Below are 27,410 nucleotides of genomic sequence, written 5' to 3' on the forward strand. Positions count from 1 at the left end.
GAGGGTGACTTGTAAATCTTTTTTGACATATTTAATGTAGTTCATTTATGTAAATGATGTCAATCCACAGCCCCGCTTTTCAGGGTCGGAATACTGTTGTTACAAAGCATGCTTCAGTACACTAACATGCTACGACTACTCCAAGCAATGGCCATTCATCTCTAGGCAAGAGGCTTCAAGAGAAATTACTGTGAATTCTTGGACTCTGAAAGAATGAGGATGCTTTTTAGAGAGTTCTGTCCCCTGGGGGTAAAGGGATCAGTGGGAGGCAGCATCAGTGGCTAGGACACTAGGAAAAGAGTGATGTGTGCTTGGGAGCTGGCCTCATTCAAAGCCATGTTTTCATTAGCACTTTTAAGCTCTGTGATGGTTTGTATTTCTGTCCCTGGAAGTGTTCAAAAGCCTGAGGGTACAGATGGAGACAAAAAAGTGATCGGCTCAAATGGAAGAAAATGAAAAGTTTGTACAAGACCTAAAAAAAGCTTCCTATTCAGAGTACTTATTAACTTAACAGCTCTTTTTTAATAACAGAGTTTTATGAAAGGTGTCTGGCTATTTAAGAAAAGTTATTTCAAGGAAGATAAATCCAACTGAAAAAATAATATATTGAAATCAAAAGTGTGAGCCAGGAGCATTACTATTCTATAAAGCTTGTATTCACTCAAATGAGAACTTGAATGGAACAAATGGAAGTGTTTCATAGAATTCTGTTTTCCTGTAACTAACATAAAATGGCAATCTTAAAAAATGAATTGCAGTGTTCTTCAAAAAAAAAAAAAAGTTCTGTATTTTGCTTTGTTTTTTCTTCTTATCTCATTCATTCTCAAAGCCTAATCTAGATAAATGGTCTAGAAAACATTTACTATAGTATTACTATAACCACATTTTCAACTTACTCGATCCCTATAAAGATACATAATTTTGCATGTGTGATGTGTTTTCATAAAAATACCAGACCTTATTCTGTTAGTGTTAAAGTTACTCCAGTGATTACACTACTTTCAACTTCAAAATCAAATTTAATGTACAAAAGCATTTTCATTTTCATGGTCCAGGATAATGCAGGGATCTTACCAGGAACAGTGAAAACTGGCAAAGGGATAACCTGTCAAAATAAGGAGCAAGCTGCCAAAGAGATCTAACTCAAACCTGGCTAACAGTTCTTATTGGGGAAAAAAACCAAAAACCAAAACAACGAAAAAACCCTAATACTAGAAAAATTTGTATCCTTTTTTCTTCTTTTCACTTTTGGACCATAAAAACTATTCATGTAAGATAGTGTGAATTTATCTTACCACTTATGAATGATGGACATTGACTTTTACTTTAACATTATATAATTAATTGTTCATACACACACATACATGTTACTTAAGTAAGATAAATATATCTTGCCTTACAAACTCTTCCAACTCGAGAAAGGATGGTCTTATCAGAAGTAGTGCCTTCTTGAGATGATTCACGAAAGAAGAAATATATTTTATCATCATCTGGATTATAGGTGTCTGGTATAGGGAAAGTTCCGATAAATTTTGCTCCTGTTTGAAAGAAAAGAAGCTATAGATTACAATACGGAGACAACGCATCCAAGATAGCATCATCTTGGGAACAAGGTGTCTTTGAATGTGAAACAACGATCAGCAGAATAAAAAAAAAAAAAACACAAAAATATGAACCATGAATGGAATGAGTAAAATGAGACATACCCACAAATATACATGACATGATAGAGGAACATGCATTAGTATGCAGGGATCTCAAACAAGTTCTCTAGGAATTCCAGAGAGCCGGTGAGAACATGACTGGCTGATGTTCACAATTGCTTTAACTCAACAAATTTACCTAGAAAGTCCTTTCAAACCTGGAGAATCTACGATTTTATATTTTCCTTGTATTTGATGGAGTCACTGTTTTTTTGTTGTTTTGTTTTGTTTGTTTGTTTTTAAATCACATTGTATAGAATGAAGAGCTTAGGGAAAACTAGAAACAACATCCCAAATTTTTATACATTATGATGTTACTTGCCACCTTTTAGGGAAAAGGGAAATTAAAACAACTAATTAATAGAGCTTGGGTTGACTCCCTTGTAGGTTCTGGAGACACTCTTTGCAGGTTTATATCCTATCTCTCCCACTTACTACAAGGTGGCTTTATGTGAATTTTTGTCTTCTTTATGTCTCAATTTCCTCATGCCTAATATGAGGCTATCAATCATCTACCTAATAGGATAACTGATATGATAACCAAGTGAATTAATGTATGTAAAGCACTTGCTATCTGGTAGTGACTGACACACAATAAGGGTTCAATAAATGTTTCAATAAATTTATTTATTTATATTTAATTTATAATATTAACTGTATAATTACTTTTATAATTATAACATTTAATTTTAAATATAATTTTTAAATTTAAATTTTAAGTTAAAATTTTAAAATTTTAAATAAAATATAGTTTTATGATTATATTAATTCATATTTAATTTATAATATTAATTATTTATAAGTGTCCAATAAGTTTATTATTAAATGAATCTTCAGGATGATAATCATGATTATGAACACAAACAAGAGAATGATAGAAAATTTAGCACATCCACACACTTGTTCAAATAACAGGTAGCTGATAAAAACAAAGTACACATTCTAAACATACTGGCATGGAAAGATGCCCATAATACAGGTCAAATGAAAAAAAAATATTAGAAACTCAACTAATCCCTTTGCCCTGCACCAATGACAAGCCAGTTTGGATTACTAATTCCTTGTTTAAAAACTTTGGGGCATTTTTAAGTCTGGGTTTTATAGAATTGTGAATGAACCAAGTAACAGATCTGTAATGAGGTGATACTAATTTGGAAATTGTTCTTTTGATTAAGGCAAAATAGAGAGTATGGTTATTCGAGAAGGAAGAACCTCAGTGAAGTAGAAAATGGGAGATGCCTGGAGGGAAGCACAGAGCAGTCTTTAGGAAGTAGAGCAGGAAACAAGAGAAGACAAAAAAATTTCAAACCACAACCACCAGCACCATAACAAAAACAAAACAGAAAAGAAGATCAACATTTGCCCTATTGTCATGTACCCCAGGAGTCCCGAAAATCATCTCCTGCCAAAGCAGAGCAGTAGGCCAATAGCCCAGTAAACAACTTTCCCAAGAGCCTTCTTCAATAAACAAAAGTTAATGTTTGATTCCAAGTGATGGGTAGTTCAGTCTTTGACATCCCAGTCAGGCTGGGTCACTGGGGTCTCCTATCCAATCTCTTCTCTGCTTAAATGGGAAACTAAGAGGAAAATGAGTGGGAATTATGTGCATGAACTTTCTTTCCTTTGTTCTTTATTATTTCCGAGTTCTTTCCCTAAAGTTTAGAACTCCAGTGGACTCTTACGCTCTTGATAATCTCACTTTTCGTACAGTCCTAGGTTACTTAAAAAAAAATAAACATAAAAATATAAAATTTAGAAAATCATGTAGGGTTTTGGGGGATGCCTGTGTGGCTTGGTCGGTTAAGCATCTGCTTTTGGCTCAGGTCATGATCCTGGAATCCCGGGATTGAGCCCTGAGTCTAGCTCTATGCTCAGCAGGGAGTCTGCTTCTCCTTCTCCCTCTGCCCCTTCCCCCGCATATATGTGCGCTCTCTCTCTCTCTCCCCCACTCACTCTCTCTGAAATAAATAAATAAAATCCAAAAAGAAAGAAAGAAAGAGAGAAAACCATGTACGGTTTTGGGGTTTCTGGGTGGCTCATTCCACAAAGTGTCCTACTCTTGATTTTGGCTCAGGTCATGATCTCAGAGTCCTATAATCGAGCCCCACAGTGGGCTCTATGCTCAGCAGGGAGTCTGTTTAAGGATTAGCTCCCTCTCCCTCTGCCCTCCCAGGAGCAGGACACAAAAGGGATAAAACTGAAAAGATATATGAATTATAGGAATATGATTGGCTTATTTTATCTTAACAAATATTTGAACTTTAAAAGGGGATTCACACAAATAGAATTTATCATAGCACTCAAATAATTTAAATAAAAGTTCTACATGAAGCATGTCACCCTTGTAACATTTATATCCTATCACTTTAATGATTGAGTTGAATTTATAATTTAAAAAATAACCTTGTAGTACAAATTTACAGTCCTTTCTCTCTAGAGAGGAAATGAGAATTTAGTGATGTGAAACAGAAAATCATTACAGGTATAAGGAATTCCAGTGTGAGAGACAGAGTTGCTTGTAAAGTTTTCCTCAGATACTCAGATGGGCGAAGTGGTTAGAGGAGACAATTGTTAAGTCGTCACTTGTTTACTGAGTTCAACAAAAAAAATAATTCTATGACAAAGCAGAATGTAGATGGTCTGCAGGGTGACCAAATAAATATGACAATTCCTATTCTCCTTTTGCAGAAATGCACAGAAAAACCTACTTTGGGTATTGAAAATACTATCCAAGTTCAGGTATCACCATTTGAAATGGTCAAAAATAGAATATGACATCAGTCTACATTCCAGGAATTTTATCTATGATATCAGTGGGGGAAAATAGAGTAAATACTAGCCAATTTGTATTTCTTTCACCTTTTAGCTAATATATAATACAGATGATCAACAGATCCTAGATGTTCATAGATAAATAATCACTTATATTCAGTGGCTGTTGATTTTATTGGATTCTCTCTTAAATGTTGGTTCTAAGTCCTATAAGTCAACCATTTTGGAGTACTGTGAGAAAACTGAATGATGGGGATTTTGAAGCCAAATGTTTATTATAGGAAGAAATCTAATTATGAAAAATGAGGTAGTATCAAACAGTACTCTATTGTGTGATTTCAATAATAAGCATACTCATGAGGAAAAAATAAATGCGTTTCAAGAATATAGAATATCTTTCTTGCAGATTCAATTGAGGTCCTGTCTTAGAAGAATATTAATGCTAGTATTTTAGTATAGAAACTCTTTCTTGAGTTGCTGCCAACTTTGAGTAAAAATAGTTATCGTTTAATCAGTGTATGACATGCACAGTTGTTGCATTAAATAATTTAAAATCATAACAATAGACACCTGGCCTTTATTACAATGGCACATTTTCCCCCTTTGGCATTGAAAAGACATGCTCTAATGGGGATAGAGTATAAAATCATGCATTTTCACAAATGAGCTATTAGCATGACATGTAGAGGCACTGCCTAGTGAAAATGGCATCAACCCACAAAGCCTGCGACATGCGTCACCAATCTCTTTGCACTGGATGAGCACACCCACACCGCGAATTAACAAATAGTGACTTCCTTCCTTTCCTTCACTTCTTGCAATATCTTCTCACTATCCCTTTTAAAAAATGTTACCCTTTCAAAGTGGAAGGAGTTTTGCAGACAACAGAATTCTCCAGGAGAAACTTTCAATGAAAACTGCCTCCATATGTTAAAAATAAAAATTTAAAACAGCAGTTCTCATCTACTCCAGCAAAGAAAATAAAAACATACGCATCAGAGGCATCATTGTTTGTTTTCATTTTCCAAATGGTCATCATACTTCTAAGCTTTGCCCTAAAATTCTCATGAAAACTCAACTGTATTTGAGTAACCACTCTGACTTGTATCTACATTCCCGTTTCCTGATGGTTCTAAGATTAAGTTGATTAAGAGAAGTGAGAAAGAGAAGTGTGGAACCATCCAAGACTTCATCCAAAACCGTACGTAGTACTGCGTCTTCGCAAGTTTTCATCCTCCTGGTGAGGTATTTAGCAGACGGATTGGTCTCCCAAAGAAAGGGTCGGTATTCACACTTCTTAAGGCTACTGAACCTGGATTAGACAAAGTCCTAGAAGAATTCTGACAAGGATCCTTGGACTGGCAAGTGAAGAGGATAGCTGATCTTGCTCTGGCTAATTTTGGACAGGGCAAAGAACAAAATATGGCATACACACAAGCATTAAGGATTTTATGGATTTAAAAAGATTCACATAAGAAGTGTGTAAATCTGGCGATTCACAGACCTGTACTCCTGGGGATAAAAATACATTATATGTTTATTAAAATAAATAAATAAATTAATTAATTAAAAAAATATTCAAATAAGATCATACTTTTTAAAAGGTTAATTATTTAAACACACTCAATTGCAAATTTAATTCTTACATTTCACTTAATCTAAATGTAATATTGATTTACAGTTACAAGAGTTTAGTGAATCACAAACATGTAAAATTAGCATTCTAAACTAAAAGTGGAAGTACAGAGAGGAAAATTTAACAGGAAGAAAACCTTTCAAACTGTCTAACCAGAAATACATAACACAATGATGTTCTACTGTACAGTAGAAACTGATTTGACATTGACCCCGACTCCGTCATTTGAAATATCAAATATCTGTCAGTTCTTTCAACCTCGCAACAATTTTATGAGACCAAGGCATGAGTTTCACATACATCTAAGTGAACAGTAAAGAAAATTTATACTTTTGTTGCATTATTTGATTGTGAGCTATTGCACACAGTTAATAAATAAGTACCCTTTTGACCAGCACTGTCTAATAGAAAATCCTGTGATGATGGAAATGTTTTACATCTGTGCTGTCCAACATGAGAGTCCCTAGCCCACGAGGCTAGTGAGCACTTGAAATATGCCCAGAATGTCTAAGGAACCAAATTTTAAATGCATTTAATTTTAATTAATTTAAATGTACATGTGGCTAGTGTCTACTATATTAGTGCCACTTCAGAGCAAGTAATCTACATCAGTAACTGGTACATCAGGTCCAATGTTAAGGCAGAAATAGCCTCTATTCCCATAACTGCCCCCAGAAGGGCAGTCAAACTTGTGACTCACGAGATAGGGTACACTACCGCTTTCCGAGGTTTGGTACTGGAATGGAAGGCCAGGCTTGGGGATAATAGACCTGGACACACCTTCTTCATGTTATCTTAGTTTATGGAATATGACGTTGAATAAGATCATGTCTATGATAACCTTATTCCCAGTAATCTTTGCAGTTCCCCAATCACTGTATTTTGTTTACCCATCCTCCCGATTCTAGCCAGATGATCCACTGATCTCTGTCTTGGGACCCCAGGGTGACTCTATCTGGAAAATGGCCACTTCTCAGAATGGAAAACAGAAATGCTTCCTAAGCAAGTCAATCTTTTGCCTTAGCCAATCAAGTACTTCCTCATTAAAAGAAACTCATATAGTTTCTATAATTTCTCCCTTGCTGTGCCCTAGTTTCCACGAACTGAGAAGCTCCTTGGCTGAATGGGTCTCCTGAAACATCATGCTCTTCTAATTCTGGGCTGCCTGTCCATCAGCAAACAGCTGATCTGATGTTCTCACTAACCCTGACTTCAGAGATTCTGCCACGGTCTTCCACATCACTTACCCAACCACATGTTCTCTCTCTGCTCTAGCACCTGCAACCAAACCCACATCCTCAGTTTGCTATCGCACAACGTAGTATGTAGGCACCGCATTTGTCTCTGTAAATAAGGCTCCAGGAACAGGGGATGTGCAGTCAAAACAACAGAATTTAGGCCGATCATAAAATATATCCTAAAATGTCAAGAAAAAAATATCGAGAGCAAGAAAGACATTCCTGACTTTCAACCCCACATCTACTAGCTATCTGTCCACGGTATATCTGACTTCTAGTCTATCCCCCATACGTAAAGTGGGAATAGTAATTCTCTCAGGATTATACCGGTAAATAAAATAATACTTTAAAAGAGCCTAAAATAGTGATATTATACAAAATAAGTTTAAAGCAGAAGAGATTAGCGACAGGAAAGTGGATTAACAAAGACTGAAAGAGTGGCAAGAACCCAGAGATCAAGTGATGATGAGCTACAGGATGATGGTGGCCATGGAAACAACAAGGTCGATAGATATTTTGGCGGAAGTAAAGGCCCTAGTGATAGATAAGATAAAAAGGGTGGGGGAGAGGAAGGAATAAAAGATAACTTCAAGGTAAATGGGTGGATAATGTTTAGAAAGTTAAGATAGCTAGAAGTCAGGAAACTGGTGTTGAATGGCAGGTTCTAAAGGGAAAATAAGATAATTTAAATTAGATTCCAGGGATTTTAGATTTTAGATCCAATTAGCCTTTTACATATCTCTATCTCTATCTGTATCAGCATGTATTTAAAGAAACTCAAGCAAAGGATCACAACTTAAACAACCTGTAAAAAATAACCATAGCCCCCCTTGTGGCACTATCAGGGTGAAGGCTTCGATCTCTTTATTCACATATGAAACATCAGTTTCTTTCTTGTGATCTGGAAGGAAAATATAAGACACGCAAATAAATATTTTTAAGGGCTCTGAGTTGCAGAAAAAAGGTTTGGAAATATAGTTTCAGGAAACATGAACACAGGAAACAGTTGGGAATCTGAGAGTGGATGAGCTCACAGAATTATGAAATGCAGAGAGAAAGAAAGAAAAGGTGGTCAATAGTTATAAATGCTTATCAGATGTCAGTGGACCACAGAGCCTTTGGTGTTAGTGCCACCTCCTGTCTTTTTTACCATCAAGAATAGTGACAATGATGGTGATGACAGCATCTACTCTGAACTCTTAAAATTGTCTTCCATTAGACTTCCCAGTATGATTTTCCCTATCTGATCTAATTTAATCCTTAGAACACCCTGTGAATAAATACTATTATTATGCCAAATTTTTGACAAAACAATGTAGACACACAGAAAGGCTTGACCAAGTTCACAAATAAGTGACATTCAGGATTTAAACGTACATTATTTAATTCCACAGAAACAGAGCTGTGATCCTTGTCTAAACTAGGACACTTTCGAGAGGTACAGAACATTAGAGGTAGACTGGAAATATGAGGGCAACCTGGGTCATATGGTCTCCTGGCCCGTAATCACTAAGCATTCTGCTTTGACTGTCTTAGAACCACAAATGTTAGTTTTCCTAATTCTTAGTCCTTTGCTTGCATTCAGTCCACTAAGACTTTTCTACTTTTTTTCTTCCTTTTTCCTTTCTTCCTTTCTACTGACTTCTTCAATCACCAAGTTCCTTCAGTATCCAAAAACTTCTCTTGAATTCTGTCCTCATAGCCTTGGATTTTTCTATCCCCAAACAAATATCTTCTATTTAAAATATTTGTTGCTGTATATTCTCACATCCATCTCCACTGGCAATACCTCTGTTCTTGTCCCATATTTTCCTATTTCCTTGCTATGGCTTCTTTCGCTATCCCCCTTCTCTTCTAGTGTTCTCTTCATGCTAGTGTCAGTTACCTTTATAAAAAACAAAGATCTGCTTCCCTGATTAAGACCATGGTATGGATGAAGGGGTAAGAAGGCACAAACTTCCACTTATAAAATAAGTCCTGGGGATGTAATACACAGCATGGTGACTATAGCTAATATACTGTATTGCATATTTGAAAGTTACTAAAACAGTAGATCTTAGAAGTTCTCATCACACACAGAAAAATACTTGCAACTATGTATGGTGACGGATATCAACTAGACTTTTTGTGATCAATTTGCAACATATACAAATATTGAATTATTGTATTTTACCCTTGAAACTAATATAATGTTATGTGTCAATTATACTTAAAAAACAACAACAACAACAAAGAAAAACTAGGCCATAGTTAACTTCCCTGTGGTGTCAGGATAATATTTACAGCTTTCCAGTCCCAACTCCCACTCTCTCCTAATGCTTCCAGTAGCCGTCATCTGTGAGGTCAGTAACCCTCCCTTGTAATCTTTGTAAACCCAGGAGTAGAACAGCATTCAGTATACCAAGGGTCCTCAAAAGTTGTTACTAAATGTTAAACCAACTGAAGTCTTCTTCCTTTGTGATCCTTTTCACCCAGCATTAGAAACATGCTAGTCAAATAATAGTTGAATAAAGATTTCCGACATTAATTCTGCAATGCCACTGACTTCTAAATGGCCCTGTCATTGTTAAGGGATAAATAGAATAATCTCTGAAGAGAGTGGCAATTTAATGACATTTGCCATCCCAAGATTAAGAAATATAATCTATACTTCATTTTAAAGCAATATGTATATCTTGTTACCTAAACAGATATGGCTAAGTTTTTCTATTTGGTAAAAATCCATGGAGTCACTCTCAAACCAAGTATTTCCACAAAAACCTCACAATGCTCAAGAAGATAGTCTTGTCCTGACTGAGTGTAGAGAAATTAATGAGAAATCACGTAGGTGGGAGATACTCTAAATTTGTCTTCCCCATTAATAAGGCTCTTCTTTGGTCAAGGGAGAGCCCATTGTTGTGTAAACAAATGTATCTGGAGGTTCAGACTAAAGAGATGTTTTAAAGTGTTTTTCCCTTCTGTTTATGTTGTCACTGCTTAAATGATACTGAGAGATGGAGAGATAGCCCCTAGGAAATGTCTACTGAGGCCTCCTGCACTAAAACCCAGTATTTATGGTGGGAACGAGAAATGTTGTTTGTCTGCTTAAATGGCAAAATGTTATGTGATTCTGCCACGCTATATCACAATAAAGTCCTATGGTAATTAGAAAACATTAGACTACCATGATTAAATCTGACCTGCTGTAAGGAGAACATAAGCAAACAGTAATTAATTAATTAGTTAATTAATTCATTAGTGGCTTTCTTAAAACTCAGAATACTGTATGTTTTTTTAAAACTCACAATACTCCAAAAAAAAGTCCTCAGATAAACTAATGTCAATATTAATACTCTTAAAATTTTAGAGGGACATTCAACCCAGGTATAAATTACCTTTAACCAAAGAAGTTAGCATCACAACCTACCCCCTTGTCATTAGGCTCATAGATAGTATTTGGCTTAGTCATTAAAAAACAGACTTCAGGAGAAAGATCGCCAACTTGAGCCCCAGGGTCTGTGACACGTTATAAGAATTTGACCAAATTTCTCAACCTCACTCTGTTTAGTCATCTGTAAAAGGCACATAATAAGAATGCATACCTCATATGTCATTGTGGACATTTAAAGAATCAATTAGAGCATGGAACAGCATCAAGGACAATAGCACACTCTCAGTAAGTGTCAGCTATTATTATTATATACACAACAGGTCCTGGGGATTTGTCTTAGTGGGAAATTAATCAAATGTATTTTATAATGTTAAGCTAAACCACTTATTCCCAAACACATCTGAATGAGTAATAATGAGTTTCTTATCTACCCAAAAGCAAAGGCAAAAAAAATGAAAAGAGAAAATCACTAACCATTGAGCCAGTAGTGCTCTGAAATGTCAGTTCTGATGTAATGATGGTCGTGAGTAGGCCCAAGGGACCGCGTGAATGCTGTGTCTTTGCCAAGGAAATCAGATGCTGTTCCAGAGTAGAGGTACTCATCTGAGAGGGAGAAGAAAATACACAGGACTTCTATGAGTACAGGAGCAGATACTACTGGCAATACACTAATTTCATGGCATGAAACCAAAGGCGTTCCTTGCTTAATATGAGAAGACACTGTTTCATAAATTTTACATTCAAATTTTGAAAAATTTGTAGCGTCAAAGACAGGATAACTCAATGAACTTTGGTATGTTGATGCTAGAGACCTGAAGATAAAAATGGCCAAAGTCTTCAGAATTCATAACTGCATATGCATTAGCTTCTCTTATGAATAAGCTCTTCCTCCTTTCTCCTCTCCCCACAAATAATTCAAAGATACACTATAATTAGGAGTTTGTCTTTGTAGCAGCCCCAAAAAAATACTAAAAAGTAAATGCCATAATGAGGAATGGATTGCGTAATTAGTATTTACTTAACCGACACAACCTCAATGACCACAACTTTTCTCTGCCTAACCTCTGCTGAAAGGGAGCTTTCAGCACTGAAGTCATTCTTGGTAATTATAACATGTTGCATTCCTTGTAGCTAATCACATCTCTAATGGTTCTGATAAACAGGAATTCCTGAAAAGAAAAAGATGTGGCTATTACTGCATACCGAACTTCTTTGTCCTGTTATTTATGTAAAAAAATGCATATCCATGTTTTGCCAGAAAGAGAGAAGCGGTGGTGGGGGTGGGAATGCAGAAGAGAAAGGAGAAGAGAAAGAGCAGGGGAGGAAGAAGGGAGGGAGAAGGAAGAAATGGGGGAAGAAGGGGAATAGAAAAGGATTGAGGGAGAGGAAGAGGGGTGTGGGCCTCTGTTCCTTAATGCTAGTCGGCACTTGGAGAGGAGAGAGACAAGAATGCTGTCCCTAAATTGGAATATATTGCCCTTTGAAAGCTAAGCTTCTATTTTAAGAAATCCTTCCTTATAGTCAACAACGTTGAGTACACCTAACAGACAAAAAAAAAAAAAAAAAAAAAGACTAATTTCTACAGAACATTTAGATTTATAAATGGCCATGTAATAAAAACAGTGAAAGACACCGTTTTATCACTAAAATCCAATTTTCCTCAGAAACATTATCTTTAAAATTCTGACCTTTTTTTTAAAAGATTTTATTTATTTATTTGACACAGTGAGAGATCACAAGTAGGCAGAGAGAGAGGGGGAAGCAGGCTCCCTGCTGAGCAGAGAGTCAGATGCAGGGCTCAATCCCAGGACCCTGAGACTGTGACCTGAGCTGAAGGCAGAGGCTTAACCCACTGAGCCACCCAGGTACTCCTAAAATTCTGACTTTCTATAAGTGATTGAGATATTTCCTAAATCCTCTGATTACATCCATCTAAATAACCTGTTATTCAACTATTTGAGTCAACCAATCTAAATAATGACAAGAGTCAATTTCCAAAGGAAAAAAACAAAAACAATACACAGAAGAGAGAAATCCAGTTAGGTAAAATAAATATAGATATAATATTACTTCCTTCTCTTAAAGCAATCTCCTAAAATCAATGGTAATTGATAATATTTCATTTGTGGAGCAAATTTTTAAAAATGGAAGAAAAAAATAACAACATCAAAAAGACATTACTTGGTAAGAGTAAAGGAAACAAACTATTCATTTGAAACATAAAAAATTGTAGATATTTGAACATATTGTCCAAAAAAAAAAAAAAAAAAGTGTGTGTTTCAACCTAAAAACTCTATCTGTAGACCAGGCTTTAAAACTGTCTTTGTATTTAAATCACTTAGAGATTTGTAAGAGGGGTCACCGATGCCTGCAATCCATTGTTTTTATTAAGGCTCTGTCAACCCCACTTGACAGATCAGAATCCCAAATCATCTATCTCACTTTCTGAGGATAAAGACTGAACATCAGTCATATGATTTTCAAAACACACAAAAACACGCACGCTTTCACTTCAAAGGAAGATCACTTGTTCTCACTAAGTGAAAATTAAAATGTCATGGTACTTCACTCTTATCGTCTATTCAAACATTTGATAGACAAGTTCAATAAAAAGAGAGTAAAGTCATGAACCAAACCAAGACAAAAGGGGTCCTTATAATGTTTAAAATTCAGAGGTCGTGCTGACATTCCTCAGAACAGACATCAGACCACACAGCACTGCCTTCTTTAAACAGGACAGTCACCTCACAAGCGAATTTAAAATGTAGACAAAGCAAGAGAAGACTGAATGTGCTAACAAAAATTTCGCATTGAAGGAAAAGGTGTTATCACATTCTATTATCTGTATTTCATATTACCTGTATTCCACCATTTGTTTTATTAATTTATCTGCTACATCTTATTATTAATCCTCCCACTCAAATCTTCAGCATATTTTGTAACCTATTATGTTTAAGGAATTGCTAAATTTAACTTCCATAGAAGCCAAATAGGGACATAGCTTCATACAAGAAAATCTGAGACATCGAAATAAAATTATAGAACAAGAAAGTATGTGTCGTTTGCATTAAAAAGAATTCAACCTGAAGTTCATTTAAAAACTGTGTAGAGGGGGGCCTGGGTGGCTCAGTGGGGTAAGCATCTGCGTTCAGCCCAAGTCGTGATCTCAGGGTCCTGGGATGGCCCTGCACCGGCTCCCCACTCAGTGGGGAGTCTTCTTCTCTGGCTCCATCTGCCCTTCCCCTCCTTGTGCTCACACACTCTCTCTCTCCCAGATAAATAAATATAAATTTAAAAAAAAATTAAAACTGTGTAGAAATGAAGGATTTGCTTGCCTCCCCTGAGGATAAGGATGCTAAATATAGAGATATGGCACTAAAATACTATAATCAAAAAGCCCGTGAAAGAGTAATCCTGGATAATCTTTAACTCAATAAGAAAATGTGGTTCAGTCCACACATACTTTTTCAGAAAACCACCTAAAAGCAAGACATGCCTGCAATTGATCTTACCTGTCATTACCGAGGCAAAAGGCTGCTGAGGATCAAAAGGACATTTCAGTCTGCCAGACTCCAAATTCTGTGTGTCTAGTTTGAATATAACTTCCTGTTAGGAGAAATATTAACATAAGTGAGATTTTTTTTTTTTAAAGAGCAGAATCAGCAAGAAGATAGGAGATAAGAACGAAATTCTAACTCATTAATTCAGCAAAAACTGATAGAGCGTTTAGCACAGGCATCATGCTGGGCTCCTTAATCTTCAGCAAATATTATTTCTGGCAAGGCTCAATTCCCAGGTTTTGGTCTGTGTTTGCCCCAAGTAGTAATGATAATACTGAATGAACTTTTTAATCGGAAGTAGTGATCTAACCATCAATTCACTAAGTCTGGACCACTCTCATTATCAAAATCACCAGCAAGCACACATATTTCTTAAGGCTAATAACAAATTTATTAAGCCCCATGAGCTAATTTCCTCATCTAAGAAATGAATTTATAGGGCGCCTGGCTGGCTCAGTCCGTTGAGCATGTGACTGCTGATCTCAGGTTCATGAGTTCGAGCCCCATGCCAGGTAAAAACAATTTTTTTTTAATAAAGATTTTACGTATTTATTTGACAGACGGAGATCACAAGTAGGCAGAGAGGCAGGCAGAGAGAGAGGGGGAAACAGGCGATGCGGGGCTTGATCCCAGGACCCCAAGATCACTACCTGAGTCAAAGGCAGAGGTTTAACCCACTGAGCTCCCCAGGTGTCCCTAAGGATTACTTAAAAAAAAAAAAAAAAAAAGAAAAGAAAAGAAAAAGAAGAAGAAATGAATTTACTCTAAGAATTATACTTTCATTACTATTGTGGTTTATTTACTCATACATTTACAACTTTACCAAAATAGGCCTTGTGACACAAAATAGGCCTTTGTGATTTTAGAGACATAAAGTCATTCTAAGGCAGGCAGTTCATTTACAGATCTATTGATAAATGTGGGCAAAAAAACAAACAAAAAAAAAACAACCCAACAACAACAAAAACCCTGCTGTAGTATTTTCACTATTATGAAAACACTGTACACATTAAAACCACATAGTTATTTTGGCTGAAATATCTATTTTTATAATAGTGGCCACAGACAGAATGACATTGGCAGACTTTTAATATTCAGGAAAAAATAACATCTCAAGTTGAACATTCCAAGAAAAATATGAATGTATAATGAATATGGCCCCATGAGTTTGAGTGTTTCATAACAATGACAACACTACCACCCAGCAGAAAGGCTGATGACTCACCCTGCACATGCGCTAGTTAGAAAAAGCCAGCATTTCAGAAATTTTCTCTAGATGATGTATCTACCAAGTTATATCAGGACACACGAGTAATATGAAAGGAACACTCAGTGCTACTTATTGAGAAAGTAAGCAATGAAGCGAAAGGGATAGAGGGAATTGGATTGTTTGCCATAGTGTGTTGTTGTTTCAGATTTGTTTCTTCTGAACAGAACCAAGAGCAAGGACCACCTTGAGTAGTGATCGTAATTTAAATTGCATGATTGACAATGGCTTTTTCATAATTTTAAGCAAATGCACTTTAATGTTAACAGGAATAGTGCCTGCAGTGAATAGGTACTAACTATGGGCCAGGGGAATTTATGTACATTGTCTCAGAAATCCTTGCCATAAGCCTAAAACTGTAGCTACTTTAAGAATTCCAGCTTTGCAAGTGGAATATTGAGGATGGAAGGGGTTAACTATTTTGCTCAGCATCATATAGCTAGTAAGAGCTACAGCAGTAGCTTGAACTCTCAGGGCTGTCCCCAAGTTCATGCTGTTAATGAATCTCACCTCAGAATTTCAAACTCATGGAGTTAAAAAAGTGTTGAAATCAATTTATAGACTCACCATGACCATGTAATATGATCATGTCCAAGTGTGTTTAGTTAGAACAGGCCAGCTAATGACAAGCTGTGATAGGAGCCTTGGCACGGAAAAGGTACAGTGAGAACCCATTTAGGGTGCGCTTCCCAACTGTGAATGGGGCTAGAGAGACGTCAGGAAAAAAACACCTGTAGACAGTGGCTCTTATGTGTGTTTAAATATCACTAAGGACACATTATTTCCCACGGGTCATGTTGGAACTGTGGACTCTAGAGCCTATAATGGGATATTGTAATGGGAAAAAGTAAACTGAAGCCCAGTGTGCCAGAGAAGGAAAGACGAAGAAATTAGGAGAATGTCACAGTTGATGAAGAGTACGAGATAAACCCTCATCCTTGTACAGACTTCTGTTTTTAAGGTGCAACATTTCATTACATTCTAAAGATAAGCCCATAACACTGATATCTTGAAGGCTTAGGACAAGGTTTCCCTTATAATTTCCCAGAGAAAGGAACTATGAGGAATGCAAGTTTCCTTAAACCAGAGTCAAGGACACTAAGAAGAAAATTTTGTAAAAAATAATGGTTGACTGAGTGGACTTTGGGAGATAAACTGACTGAATTACAAGGCACTAATTTTTGAGATAACTTCAGTTTTATAAGAAAATTCCTCCAGCATAATTAATTACGTAAGACATACCAACGTGTATTGTTGAAGTAAAGAGATGAGCGTGATAGGAAACATTTAGTCATTAGAGCAATGAGGCAAATTATTGTTAATACCAGCCCCACTTAAAGATGAGATTTCTGGCAGAAGAGGGGAGATCCCAGAGGAAAAAACATAGCTCCAGTGTAATTATTAAACAAATATCAGGCAATGCCAGTATCACAGAATAAATGTATATACTTACACACAAAGAATATATACATACATATATATATACAACCCACAAACACCTACACACATATGTACCCATACACATATATACACACGATTTACACATACATATCCATGTATACATACACTGCAGACATTATTTTTACACGAAGTTCCCATACACACTTATAAAATCCTTGCCTTGCTGCCTTTCACGCTCCTATTGCCTTGCATGGCTCAACAGTCAGTAGTAAGCGCCTGGAATGAAGCAAGTGCTCTGCCAAAGCCCATACAAGCATTTTCTCATTTTATCCTCCAAATAATTCTGTGTGATAGTTACTATTATCATCATCCTCATTTTGCTGAATAAACAGAAACTTTTGGAGTTTATGCAGGGCACGTAAGTCCACAGAGCGGATAAGTGACTGAAGCCATAATTCAAACTCTGGCTCCCCAGGTTCCCAGATTAGCTGTTGACAACTGCCCTGACTCCTGCCCTGGAATCTGGATCCAACCAGCCGCTTGGCATGACCTCCCTGAACATTTCCCAAACGCAAAACGTACAAAACTCACTCACTGTTTCCCTCGCAAACTTGTTACTATTCTCACCTCAGTAAGACCGCTCTCCAACTCACTGCCAAGGACAGAAATCTGGGATTCATTTGAGCTTTTCTCCTCTTTCCTCTCACTGCCCCAGTATTCCCCCAGAAGGGGGACTTCCTACACTTCTCTTCTCCATCCCTCATGTATACTGCCAGTTCCTCTTTCCAGCCACTTCAGGAGCAACCTTATCTACTTGAACGTGGGAGATCCTTCTGACTCTTCTTGGAAGGGACCTTCTTGGAAGGGACCTTCTTGGAAGGGACTCTTCTTGGAATTCACTGAAAAAACATTAATGATCTTCAAGCAGTGTAACCCTACAATTACCTGACTCCTGATCGGTGGAAAACTCACCAGGCTCCCATCCCAGCTCACCCATAATTCTCTGATTCACAGAACATGCATATCTGACTGCCCCAAGCCCTCTTGACAGTCCCAAACTAGGTAATTAGCTCCATCTAAATTCCCTTTCAGCCCTCGTGACTTTTAGGAGTTAGAGAACACTATGTGCACCCCTCAGCAAGTTGTGAGTTTGGCCTTTAGCCTCAGGCCTCCCAACACATCCACGCTGTGGGGCTATCTAATATAATTACACCCTATGCTACGAGCTACTGTTATATATTACCCTTCATCAAAGCGAGGCAAGCGAACATTACACCAGCAACAAAGAATGATGGATTCAAGTTGCCAAGTCTCCTAGTGGTTCAGAGATTTAACTATGAGGGTTGTTTTATTTTCAAACAGTTGAGAATGGGCTGGTTAGACAAGTTGGTTAGAGAGGAAAATTAATCCAGCCACAGCTGTGGGTTTGATCTCTGCATGAATCAGTTAAATCAATGTAAAGAAACCTGTTCCATAAGCCCAGACTTTACTTTCAAACACACAGCCAATTATCCTGCAAATATGTGTGGTTATTCACAAGTGGTATATACATAAACATAAGGATGACAGTACAACCCATCAAACCCATACAAAGAAACAATTTAGAGTATGTACTCTAAAGCCCAGTTGGGCATGCTTGATCTAGAGACAGACAGCTTTGGTTCAATTCCTTGCCAAACCACTTATTAGCTGGGTGATTTTAGGCATGTTACTTAATTCCACTGAGACTCCATTTTTACTAACTTGTAAGTTGGGAGTTATAAAGGTACTAACTTCAATTAAGAACTTTGTGAAATCTCAAAGAGACAATCCATGTAACGTGCCTGGCACAGTCCAAGATGCAAAGAAGTCACTTTAATGTATTAGCTATTCATTAAATTACTGAAATCTACATGTTTGCCATTTATTAAAATGCTCATTGATAGCTGGAATATAGTACTCTTAATTTAGTGCATCTTTATTTGTACTACGGCAATTTGGCCTGGCAGAAATAATGAGTTCAGTGTGCTAATGACTATATAATTTTAAGAAAATAATTAAAATTCTCTGGACTTAGCGTGCACCACTGTAACCGTATGTAACAGGTCAAATTTGCTGGATGGGAAAAATGAAATTATTTATAAGATACAATTCCACTGCGAGGTTGTGTGGGAATTGGAATTTTACTAAGAGCAACCAGTATAGACCTAATTACAATGGAAACTCAAGAGAAAATAAAGACATACATGGAGCCCATAGAAAACAAACACTTGAAACATTTTACACTTTTAATTTTGATCATCTCATTAAAAAAAACTTCTAATAAAAAACTTTTTATTGGGTAGATAAAGTGTGTAATCAAAATGGCAATCTATAAGGTCCCTGGGAACCTGAGTTCTTATGATTCATAAACTATATGATACAAACTTTATATTCAAATCTGCCTGTTTTATGTCAAAGACATTAAGTGACAAGATATTATAACTAATTGTTTTCATGCTATTTCATTATATTACCTCCTTGTAGACTCCAAGATCAATATAACCACATATTGGATGAAATGCTCCAGTTCCACACACATAAAGATGAGTTTTATTATAGGGTTGAAGTACACGGATGAAATTTGCACATTCTGTCTATTGGACATAAAAAAAAATTAAAGCATTAGCACGCAATTCACGTTTTTGAAAGATTATCATTCACACCACCTGTTTTCCAAGTAGATAAATCATTAAGAAAAACAACAGAAATGAAAATGATTTATAAGACATGCTTAAATATCTGACTTAGCGAGAGGTAAAACAAACTAGAAACTGTGTCTTAAATGAGTGACTGAAGCTTTTTTGAAGTTTTACAGGTGCTGAACTAATCAGAAAGCTAGAATGCACATCTCCACGGTATTCAGCAGGGCCTAGAGAATGGATGTCAACAGAATGAGATATCCACACCTCCTTTCAGGAATTACCTAAGAACAAAACCTGTCATGTTCTCATGTTCCCACATTTTTATCCTCCATAGATCCTACTGTTGACAACATCAACCGTCTCAGCTACACTGAACAAAACACAAACACACTTGTGTATTCCCATGTATGTATTCCATTCTTATTGGATGGAATGCCCTACCACTTTATTACCATCTATTTTCAATGTTACAGAGCATTTAAGATTTAATTTATGTTTATTTCAAGAGTCTTTTGTTTTTCCCATACATTTTCTAACACCAAGTCAAATTTTTAAAGGGATTTTTATATTTCTGCCCATTTTGCATGTGCTTGGTCCTAAAAATATATCCTGTATTATTATTTTTATAACGTATATTATCTATCCCCTAGTTACTTCTAAGTAGTGACTCTTACATTTTCCATAGTAGTCATTCCTGTTATTGTATATTACTTCTTATTTACCTCCCATAAGTAATTCTTTATCTTCACATAATTGTTGGCTTCAAGGTTCCTGGACCCCAAAACCCCTGAGAAAACATTGGGCTGGAATATACTTTTATTCTAGATTGACTCTATCTAGGAGATAGGGAAGTGTTCACCAAGAAAGGTATAAACATACAAAACAACTGGGATTCACAGAAAAAGTCTAGTTCTTCCCTACCTGAATGGCCATGGGTTCCTCACTGGCTAGATGTTGACCTAATGGGTCACTCTTGTTGTTAGGGTTGTTAAGAAGGAATATATTACAAAAAAAACCCAAATGACAAAAAAATAGTGATGTACCTAATAGGGTGGTTTTTAGAATTAAATACAATTTTCAGAAGGCAGACAACAACTTAACTGGCAGGATTAAGTTAAATAATATAATATTAATACTTTTACTTACCTTGATTCCGATCTACATAAATTATCAATATCCCTGTGGATATTCCGATTTTAGAGTGAAACCTATGCCCGCCTATCTGTGGTACAGAGTTCCTTGTCTCTAGGACTTTCGTGGGCCAGGTAGCCTTGCAATTTTATGTCTCAAGAATTCTTAGATCCCAATTAATAAAATGTGCACATTCTAACGCAGAAGAATGTTACAATGAATTAATGGTATCTTCTGTTCTCTGCTTTCCTATGAACAAAGCAGTTGCTTAAAACTGCCTGAAGGGACCGTATCATTATCAGTCTCTAAGAGAGCTACGCCAAGTCAAGGATGTTTCTTTCACAGATAGGCAGACTTAGCACTTTCGAGGCTGGGGGGGGGCAGGGGACACGGGACTTCTAAGAATGTGCAAATTACACTATAGACATCTTTATTATCTTGAATATTTTCATATATTTTGTGTATGTTCTCAAACATTCATTATATGCAGTCTCTTAAGAAAGGAACACTTCAAATTCACTAAGACAGTATTCTGGCAAATAGTCTTGTTTAACAAAATCCTTATTATATCAGTTTTCACCTTTCTGTCAAGGTGTTTGATGGAGAGAATTTATTTTCTGTTTGCACAAAGGCACCACGGGGTTCTAGCTTCATATTCTTTAACATCATGTTAGGCAATCTCAAACGAAAATCGAATTCAGACAGTACATATGTCATACTAATGATTTAGAACAAATTATAGAGACACAGTAATATGAGAAAAGCCAAGGCAAAGGGTTTAAAAATGTCTGTGATCACCAGATCAACTGTAATGACGGCTTCATCACTAGAATGAGAGGTTTTAACATTCTTCAGCTTTTATTTTACTCACTCATGCTCACTGAAGGAACTTTTATTTCTCGGTCATCCCCCCGCCTCTTCCCCGCCTCACCACGAAGCCCTTTATACAAGGGTGAGATCTATACCAGGAACAGTACCCAGGGAGGGGAAGAGTAGAATTACACTGCTGCAGTGAGGAGGGACTGACTCGCTGCCCATTATTTCATCATTTTTAAAAAAGCTGTTCTAACAAATAGTCATAGAATTTAGAGGGTAATTGCGATGAAGGGAGCACATGTGTCCTCTAAAACTCAGGGGTTGAAACCCTAAGCCCCGAAGTGGGATGGTAACAGGAGGTGGGGCCTTTGGAGATAATTAGCTTTCCAAAAAGACCCCGAGATTAGGATCCTCATGATGGGAAGAGACAGAACTCTCTTTCTCCCTTGATCCCCCTCCTTCCCTTTCTCTCTCTCTCTCTCTCCCTCTCTCTCTGTGCCAGGTGAAGATAAAACAGGATGATGGTCATCTGTAAGCCAGGAAGAGAATTTTCATCAAGCACCCAATCTCTTGGCACATTGGTCTTGAACCTCCCAGCCTCCAGTACTGTGAGAAATAAATGTTTGTTGTTTAAACCACCTAGTTTTTGAGGGTTTTTTTTTTTACAGTAGCCCACGCTAACTATGACAGCAATATTACAAGATTCTGCAACAAGTATTTGCATAAAGAAATAAAGCTACTTCTTTTCCAGATTATAAATTATGGAGTCGGAAAGAGTAGGGACTATGAGAGACACAGCATTGTTTTTAAAAAGCCTAATAAGGTCCGGGGTGAAATTTTATACACAGAGGAGACATAATGTTACTGATTATAAAGAAAAAGCTCTGAATCACACCTAAAATATTTCACATCCTTTAACTTTTCTAGGAGTACTTTATGAAAACGCAGCCAGCCCTGGAAAGTAATTTATTATGTTAGTTTTCTGACTTGGTGAGATATTCGCTAGGATTTATGACATTCCTCCTCCTCCCAGATTGGGCTGACATGGACCAGAATAATTTATGGGTGAACCCTGAATTGTCTGACAGTTTACAGAAAAGTCAGTTCTGCTCAAACTGTTCTGTAGTGAATTTGAGAGAGGGTAACTCTCAAAGCAGCCTGGAGGCAAGGGAAAGGCAATAGTTGCCTGAAGGAGAAGAAAGCTGGGAACAGATCCTGCAAGATGGAGTTTTGCTTAAATAGCAGGAGCAATGATTAACTTGATTTAACTCAACTTAGCGACCTGCATGGCTATTCATGGCAGCGTAATTCCGTGAGGCATGAGAAAAGATAATTTTGAGAAGCAGCTTTTTTAACTTTCCCCGAAGCTGGCTAATTTGTTAGCTATTCCCCACAACTCCAAGTGCATTTGAGCGAACATTTCAATTTAGGGAGTAATATGCTCAAATTTGGAAAAATATGAATTTCTCCTTCCTTCCTTATTTTTCCCACCTACTTCCCCTCCTACCTACTAGCACTCCCATCAGAAGAAAGAGAAAATTTAAAACTAGTATCAAGTTTTTAATTCTCTCAAGTAATGCTTCAATATTTTACCTCACATATACATTTACACATTGTATGAGATTAAATAAATAAGACATATGTAAAACTGAATAAATATTTGGAAGAAAAGACTAATATACATTTGTATTATATATTAACACTTGGAATTTTAGTTTCACCCTAGATATGGTGGGGGGGGGGAAGCAACACATAAATGCATCAATTTTAATTCTCTAGATTTATATATAGTCCAATTAAATCTAATTCAGCTTTATATATATTCTGATAACAAATTTATAATTGCCAATTTTAATTTATTTAGGTTATATGTTGAGAGACACTCATGACTTAGGTATCGAATTTGTTTTTATTTTTAGTGTATTTTGCAGAATATAGTGATCATCAAACATTTTTGGTCATTACCACAGACTTTGCACAGTGCTCCAGGGTCTAACAGACCTCAGAACAGAATCCAGTCTACAGAGTGTATGAGTGGTTAAACGGCTTAAGCAGCCACTCTTGATTTAGGCTTAGGTCATGATCTGAGGGTCCTGGGATCAAGCCCAGCTTTGCTCTATGCTCAGCGGGGGTCTGCTGGAAGATTGTTTCTCTCCCTCTCCCTTGGCTCCTCCCCTGATAACACATGCATGCATTCTCTCTTTCTCAAAAAGAGATAAATTCTACACAGGTATGTGCTTAGGTCTTACAGTGTTGAGAATATTTTGATAAGTTGTCGACACTTCAAAATAAATACATGAAAATCCCCATATTACATTTCTCTCTTAAAAATGCGAGATCTAAAGTAAAAGTTTCTACAGAGCAAAAACTAGCTGTTGTAGCAAGACAGAGGAAAATATTTTAAAGAAAAAAAGGAAAGTATGCCTATTAAAATATTTAAAAGTGTATATATCAAATAGGATAATTGGGAAAAAATATTTTCAAGTAAACTGATCACAAAGTAATAATATATTTTATACATATTTCTATATCTTAAAATATGAATAATAATGATATAATAATATATATATATCTTGAAATCTGTAAATAACCAGTAAGGAAAAAGAAAAACACTAAAATTTAAAAATAAAGAAATTATAGGGATATGAAATTCCAAAAAATAAGCCCTAATTTTACAACTACATAAAATATTTAGCATTTATAGTGACGAAAGAACTTCAGGCAAAAATAACAAAAATAATTTTCTTTTTGTTGGCAAAGATTAAATACATTTATTTTATTCATTTACATTTTAGCATTAAATATTAACCATATGTTGTACCCACCATAATTAGCAAGGGTATGGCAAAATATACCCCCTCATGAACATGCACTGCTGGTTCAAGCACAAAAGGCATAAATGTTCTGGAGGGTAATTTTTACAATGTGTATAAATAATTTTATATCCCCAAAACCCCAAAATTATATCCTTGACCTGTAATTCTACTCAATAATCAAAGATGTTCTCAGTATTTACATATTAGATTTTTCATGTGAAGCATCACTTATAATAGCTAAAAACTGGATATATACCAAACTTCTAACAATAGAGGATTGATGAAATAATATATAAAGGAATGCAGTGTGGCTATTAAAAGTTGTGTTATAAAAAGGAATTTAATGACATGGGAAAATGCTCATGGCAGTTTGCAAAGTGAAAAAAAAAATGTTTTAGGGGACTATGTATACAATGATTTCATTCTGAAAAATAGTAAATAGATAAGATAGAAGAATAAACATCAAAATGTCACCAGCTATCTCTGGGCAGTGTTCATGGGGGAGGAGGTATTTACGGATGACTTCCACGTAATTTGCAAACTTTCGGCAAGGAGCACTTTGTTTTGCTTTTAGACGTTCTTTAAAAAAGAAGAAAGAAAGAATGTAATCACAGAAATTGGGCGATGGAGGATCCTTGAAGTCTACGTCATGTCTCCATTGACAAGGTTGTGTGCCTCTAGGGTTAAGATGACAAACACAACCCAGGCTACCCACATCCTGTGCGTTCTTTTGCCTGAACTGAGCTGTTGACTCCACTCTTTATAGTCAGGACTAAGGACATTTCTTTAGAGACTTTCTTTTGAATAATATTCTAAGCAGAAACAAAAATACTATGAAATAGCTTCCTGTCACTATTTCCTTTCTTTGGACCAAACTGGAGACTGTGGTCCAGAAAGGGGAATAGTTCTCTTTTGTTTCCTCATCTTCCACTCCCTCCCCACCCCAATTAGTTAACTTTCATTATGGTAAATAATTCACTATTTTTCCAGTTATATAGTACCTTTGTGTAAAGGGACAGTCTTTCCAAACACTTGTTAATCCTAAAAACACTCTTGGGAAGTAGGTAAAAATTACTAGAGAGAAGGGAGGAGAGAGGGTAATGCCAAAGGTAATAAAGAGGTCAATAAAACCACACACTTGGCTCAGTTTTCTGTCGGCTGAAATCTGTGCAATGCTGTGAACTGAGGATCTCTGTTATGGGGACACTGAAGAGAGAAGGGATTTGAGGGGTACAGTTTGAGGGATAAAGTTTTCAGACCTTATACAGAGAGCTCAGACCTTTATGTGTAGATCACAGTGTTGTGTAACAGCACGGATTATGGGGCAAGACTTCTGGATTCAATTCCTGGCCTCGCTATTTACTAGATATGTGATACTGGGCAAGACATTTAATTTTTCTGGCCTCAGTCTTCTCATCTATAAAAGGAGGGATAATAATAAAGTCTAGCATATAATATTGTTTTAAGGATTAAACGAGATTATAAAGCACTGGAAGCTGTTCCTAGAATATGGTAAGTGCTATAAAAGTGTTAGTATTTCTAAAATTAAAAAATACTATTATTTTAAAGATTAGAAAGATTAAACAGATTAAACAGAAGGAGACAGAGAATTGTATTATCCCTACGTGAGTCAACATCAAATTCTACAGATTGCAGTAAAAAGAGAAAAACTCCCCACATCTCTAGTCCTGGGCTGGTAGTAGGTGTGCTTGAAGGTTAAAGGTGATTATAGCTCCCAAATACAAACGAATTGCAGGAATAGGTTCCATATACTGGGTCCTACATGCTCTAGGATACCACCACCAGTGAAGTTTATCACCCTTTGCTTTAACTTAATAATAAGGGCAACTGAGTTACTATATAACTAGAACTAGTGAACATTCTGAAATGAGAACACTGTCACAAAACCTTCACTGATTGTTTGACCTTGAGTCTTTATCCCTCATGGGAACACTGACATTAGTTTATTGGAGGAAATTTAAACCACTTTTTCCTACTTGCCTCCTTTTTAAACACTCAGTACTGGTATGACACAAAATATTAAAGTATTTGTGTTGTTATGGCATGTTTGTACTGTTATTAAAATAATTTTGAAAACTCTCACAATCAATGCATCTTTTTTTCCCCTACAGGTACAGAAAAAGGACTGAGGATTTGCAGACCTGAGCACCTGCTCAGTTAAGATATTAAACAGGGTGAAGAGATTAGAGATAAGACAGGAAGAAGACTGTGTTATAGAATAGCTTGATCTTTTTCATTTCAAGTAAAATAAATGCAAAAACTATTTCCTGTTTCCTTTGATGCTAATAGCCCCTGATATATTTCTGTTAACATAAATGTGCCTGAAAAGATAACATTTAATACTGAAAGAAAACAAAATAGGGCATAATCATAAGTTTCTTTCTTTTGTTTTGTTTTGATCATTTTGTGTTGCAGTGATCGTTACTATGTGTTAAAAGCTCCATGACAGTAAAAACTGTATCCTTTCATACACATATTTATGTACATATTTAGGTTCTTAATAAATGTTTGTTGAATAAATAAATACATGAACAAATGGATGAGCAAACCAGCTGCCTCAAATTCTTAGTCTTCTAAACTTCCCCTCAATTATTAGGCATCATGTGTCATGTTGTTTTATTTTTGTCCCGTTGATAAAGTGAGAATTTTTGTATCCAATTATGCTTTCCTCTAACACACAGTCTTTGTTGTTATTAAATATAAAGGCATGGCTCAGCTTAATACCCCTGGGTTACTGTGTTTACAGCAACATTAGAGCCTGTTGCACAAGAAGCCTCAAGATATCCATGTTTCTGAAAAGTTTAGAACCTCTTTTCATCTTCAGTTACGTTCAGGAAGTCATTTATTTTGCCAAGAAGGAAAAAAAAAAGAGAGAGAAAGAGAGAGAGAGAGAGAGAGAGAGAGAGCACACAATTCTTCCTATCACCACAGGGCAAGAAGTCAGGGCAGAACACAGAGCATCTGGCCTGAATCAGAACACTCCAATGAGGAGAAGAGGCAGAAAGCCACAGCACTC

The 27,410-nt window shown here is 36.3% G+C and overlaps 1 protein-coding gene across 2 annotated transcripts in view; it reads right to left on the reverse strand.

The window, feature by feature from the left end:
- SEMA3D (semaphorin 3D) overlaps positions 1-27,410 on the reverse strand; it is a 202,989-nt gene that overhangs the window by 60,710 nt on the left and 114,869 nt on the right. For both annotated transcript variants that reach the window (XM_044245928.1, XM_044245929.1), the window contains exons 5-8: positions 19,443-19,562; positions 14,232-14,325; positions 11,194-11,322; positions 1,396-1,538 (exon numbers count right to left, since the gene is read on the reverse strand). In XM_044245928.1, the coding sequence (XP_044101863.1) occupies positions 1,396-1,538; positions 11,194-11,322; positions 14,232-14,325; positions 19,443-19,562 (486 nt within the window). The remainder of the gene's footprint in view (positions 1-1,395; positions 1,539-11,193; positions 11,323-14,231; positions 14,326-19,442; positions 19,563-27,410) is intronic.

This window comes from Neovison vison, chromosome 4 (assembly GCF_020171115.1).
Source record: "Neovison vison isolate M4711 chromosome 4, ASM_NN_V1, whole genome shotgun sequence".
Lineage (NCBI taxonomy): Eukaryota > Metazoa > Chordata > Mammalia > Carnivora > Mustelidae > Neogale > Neogale vison.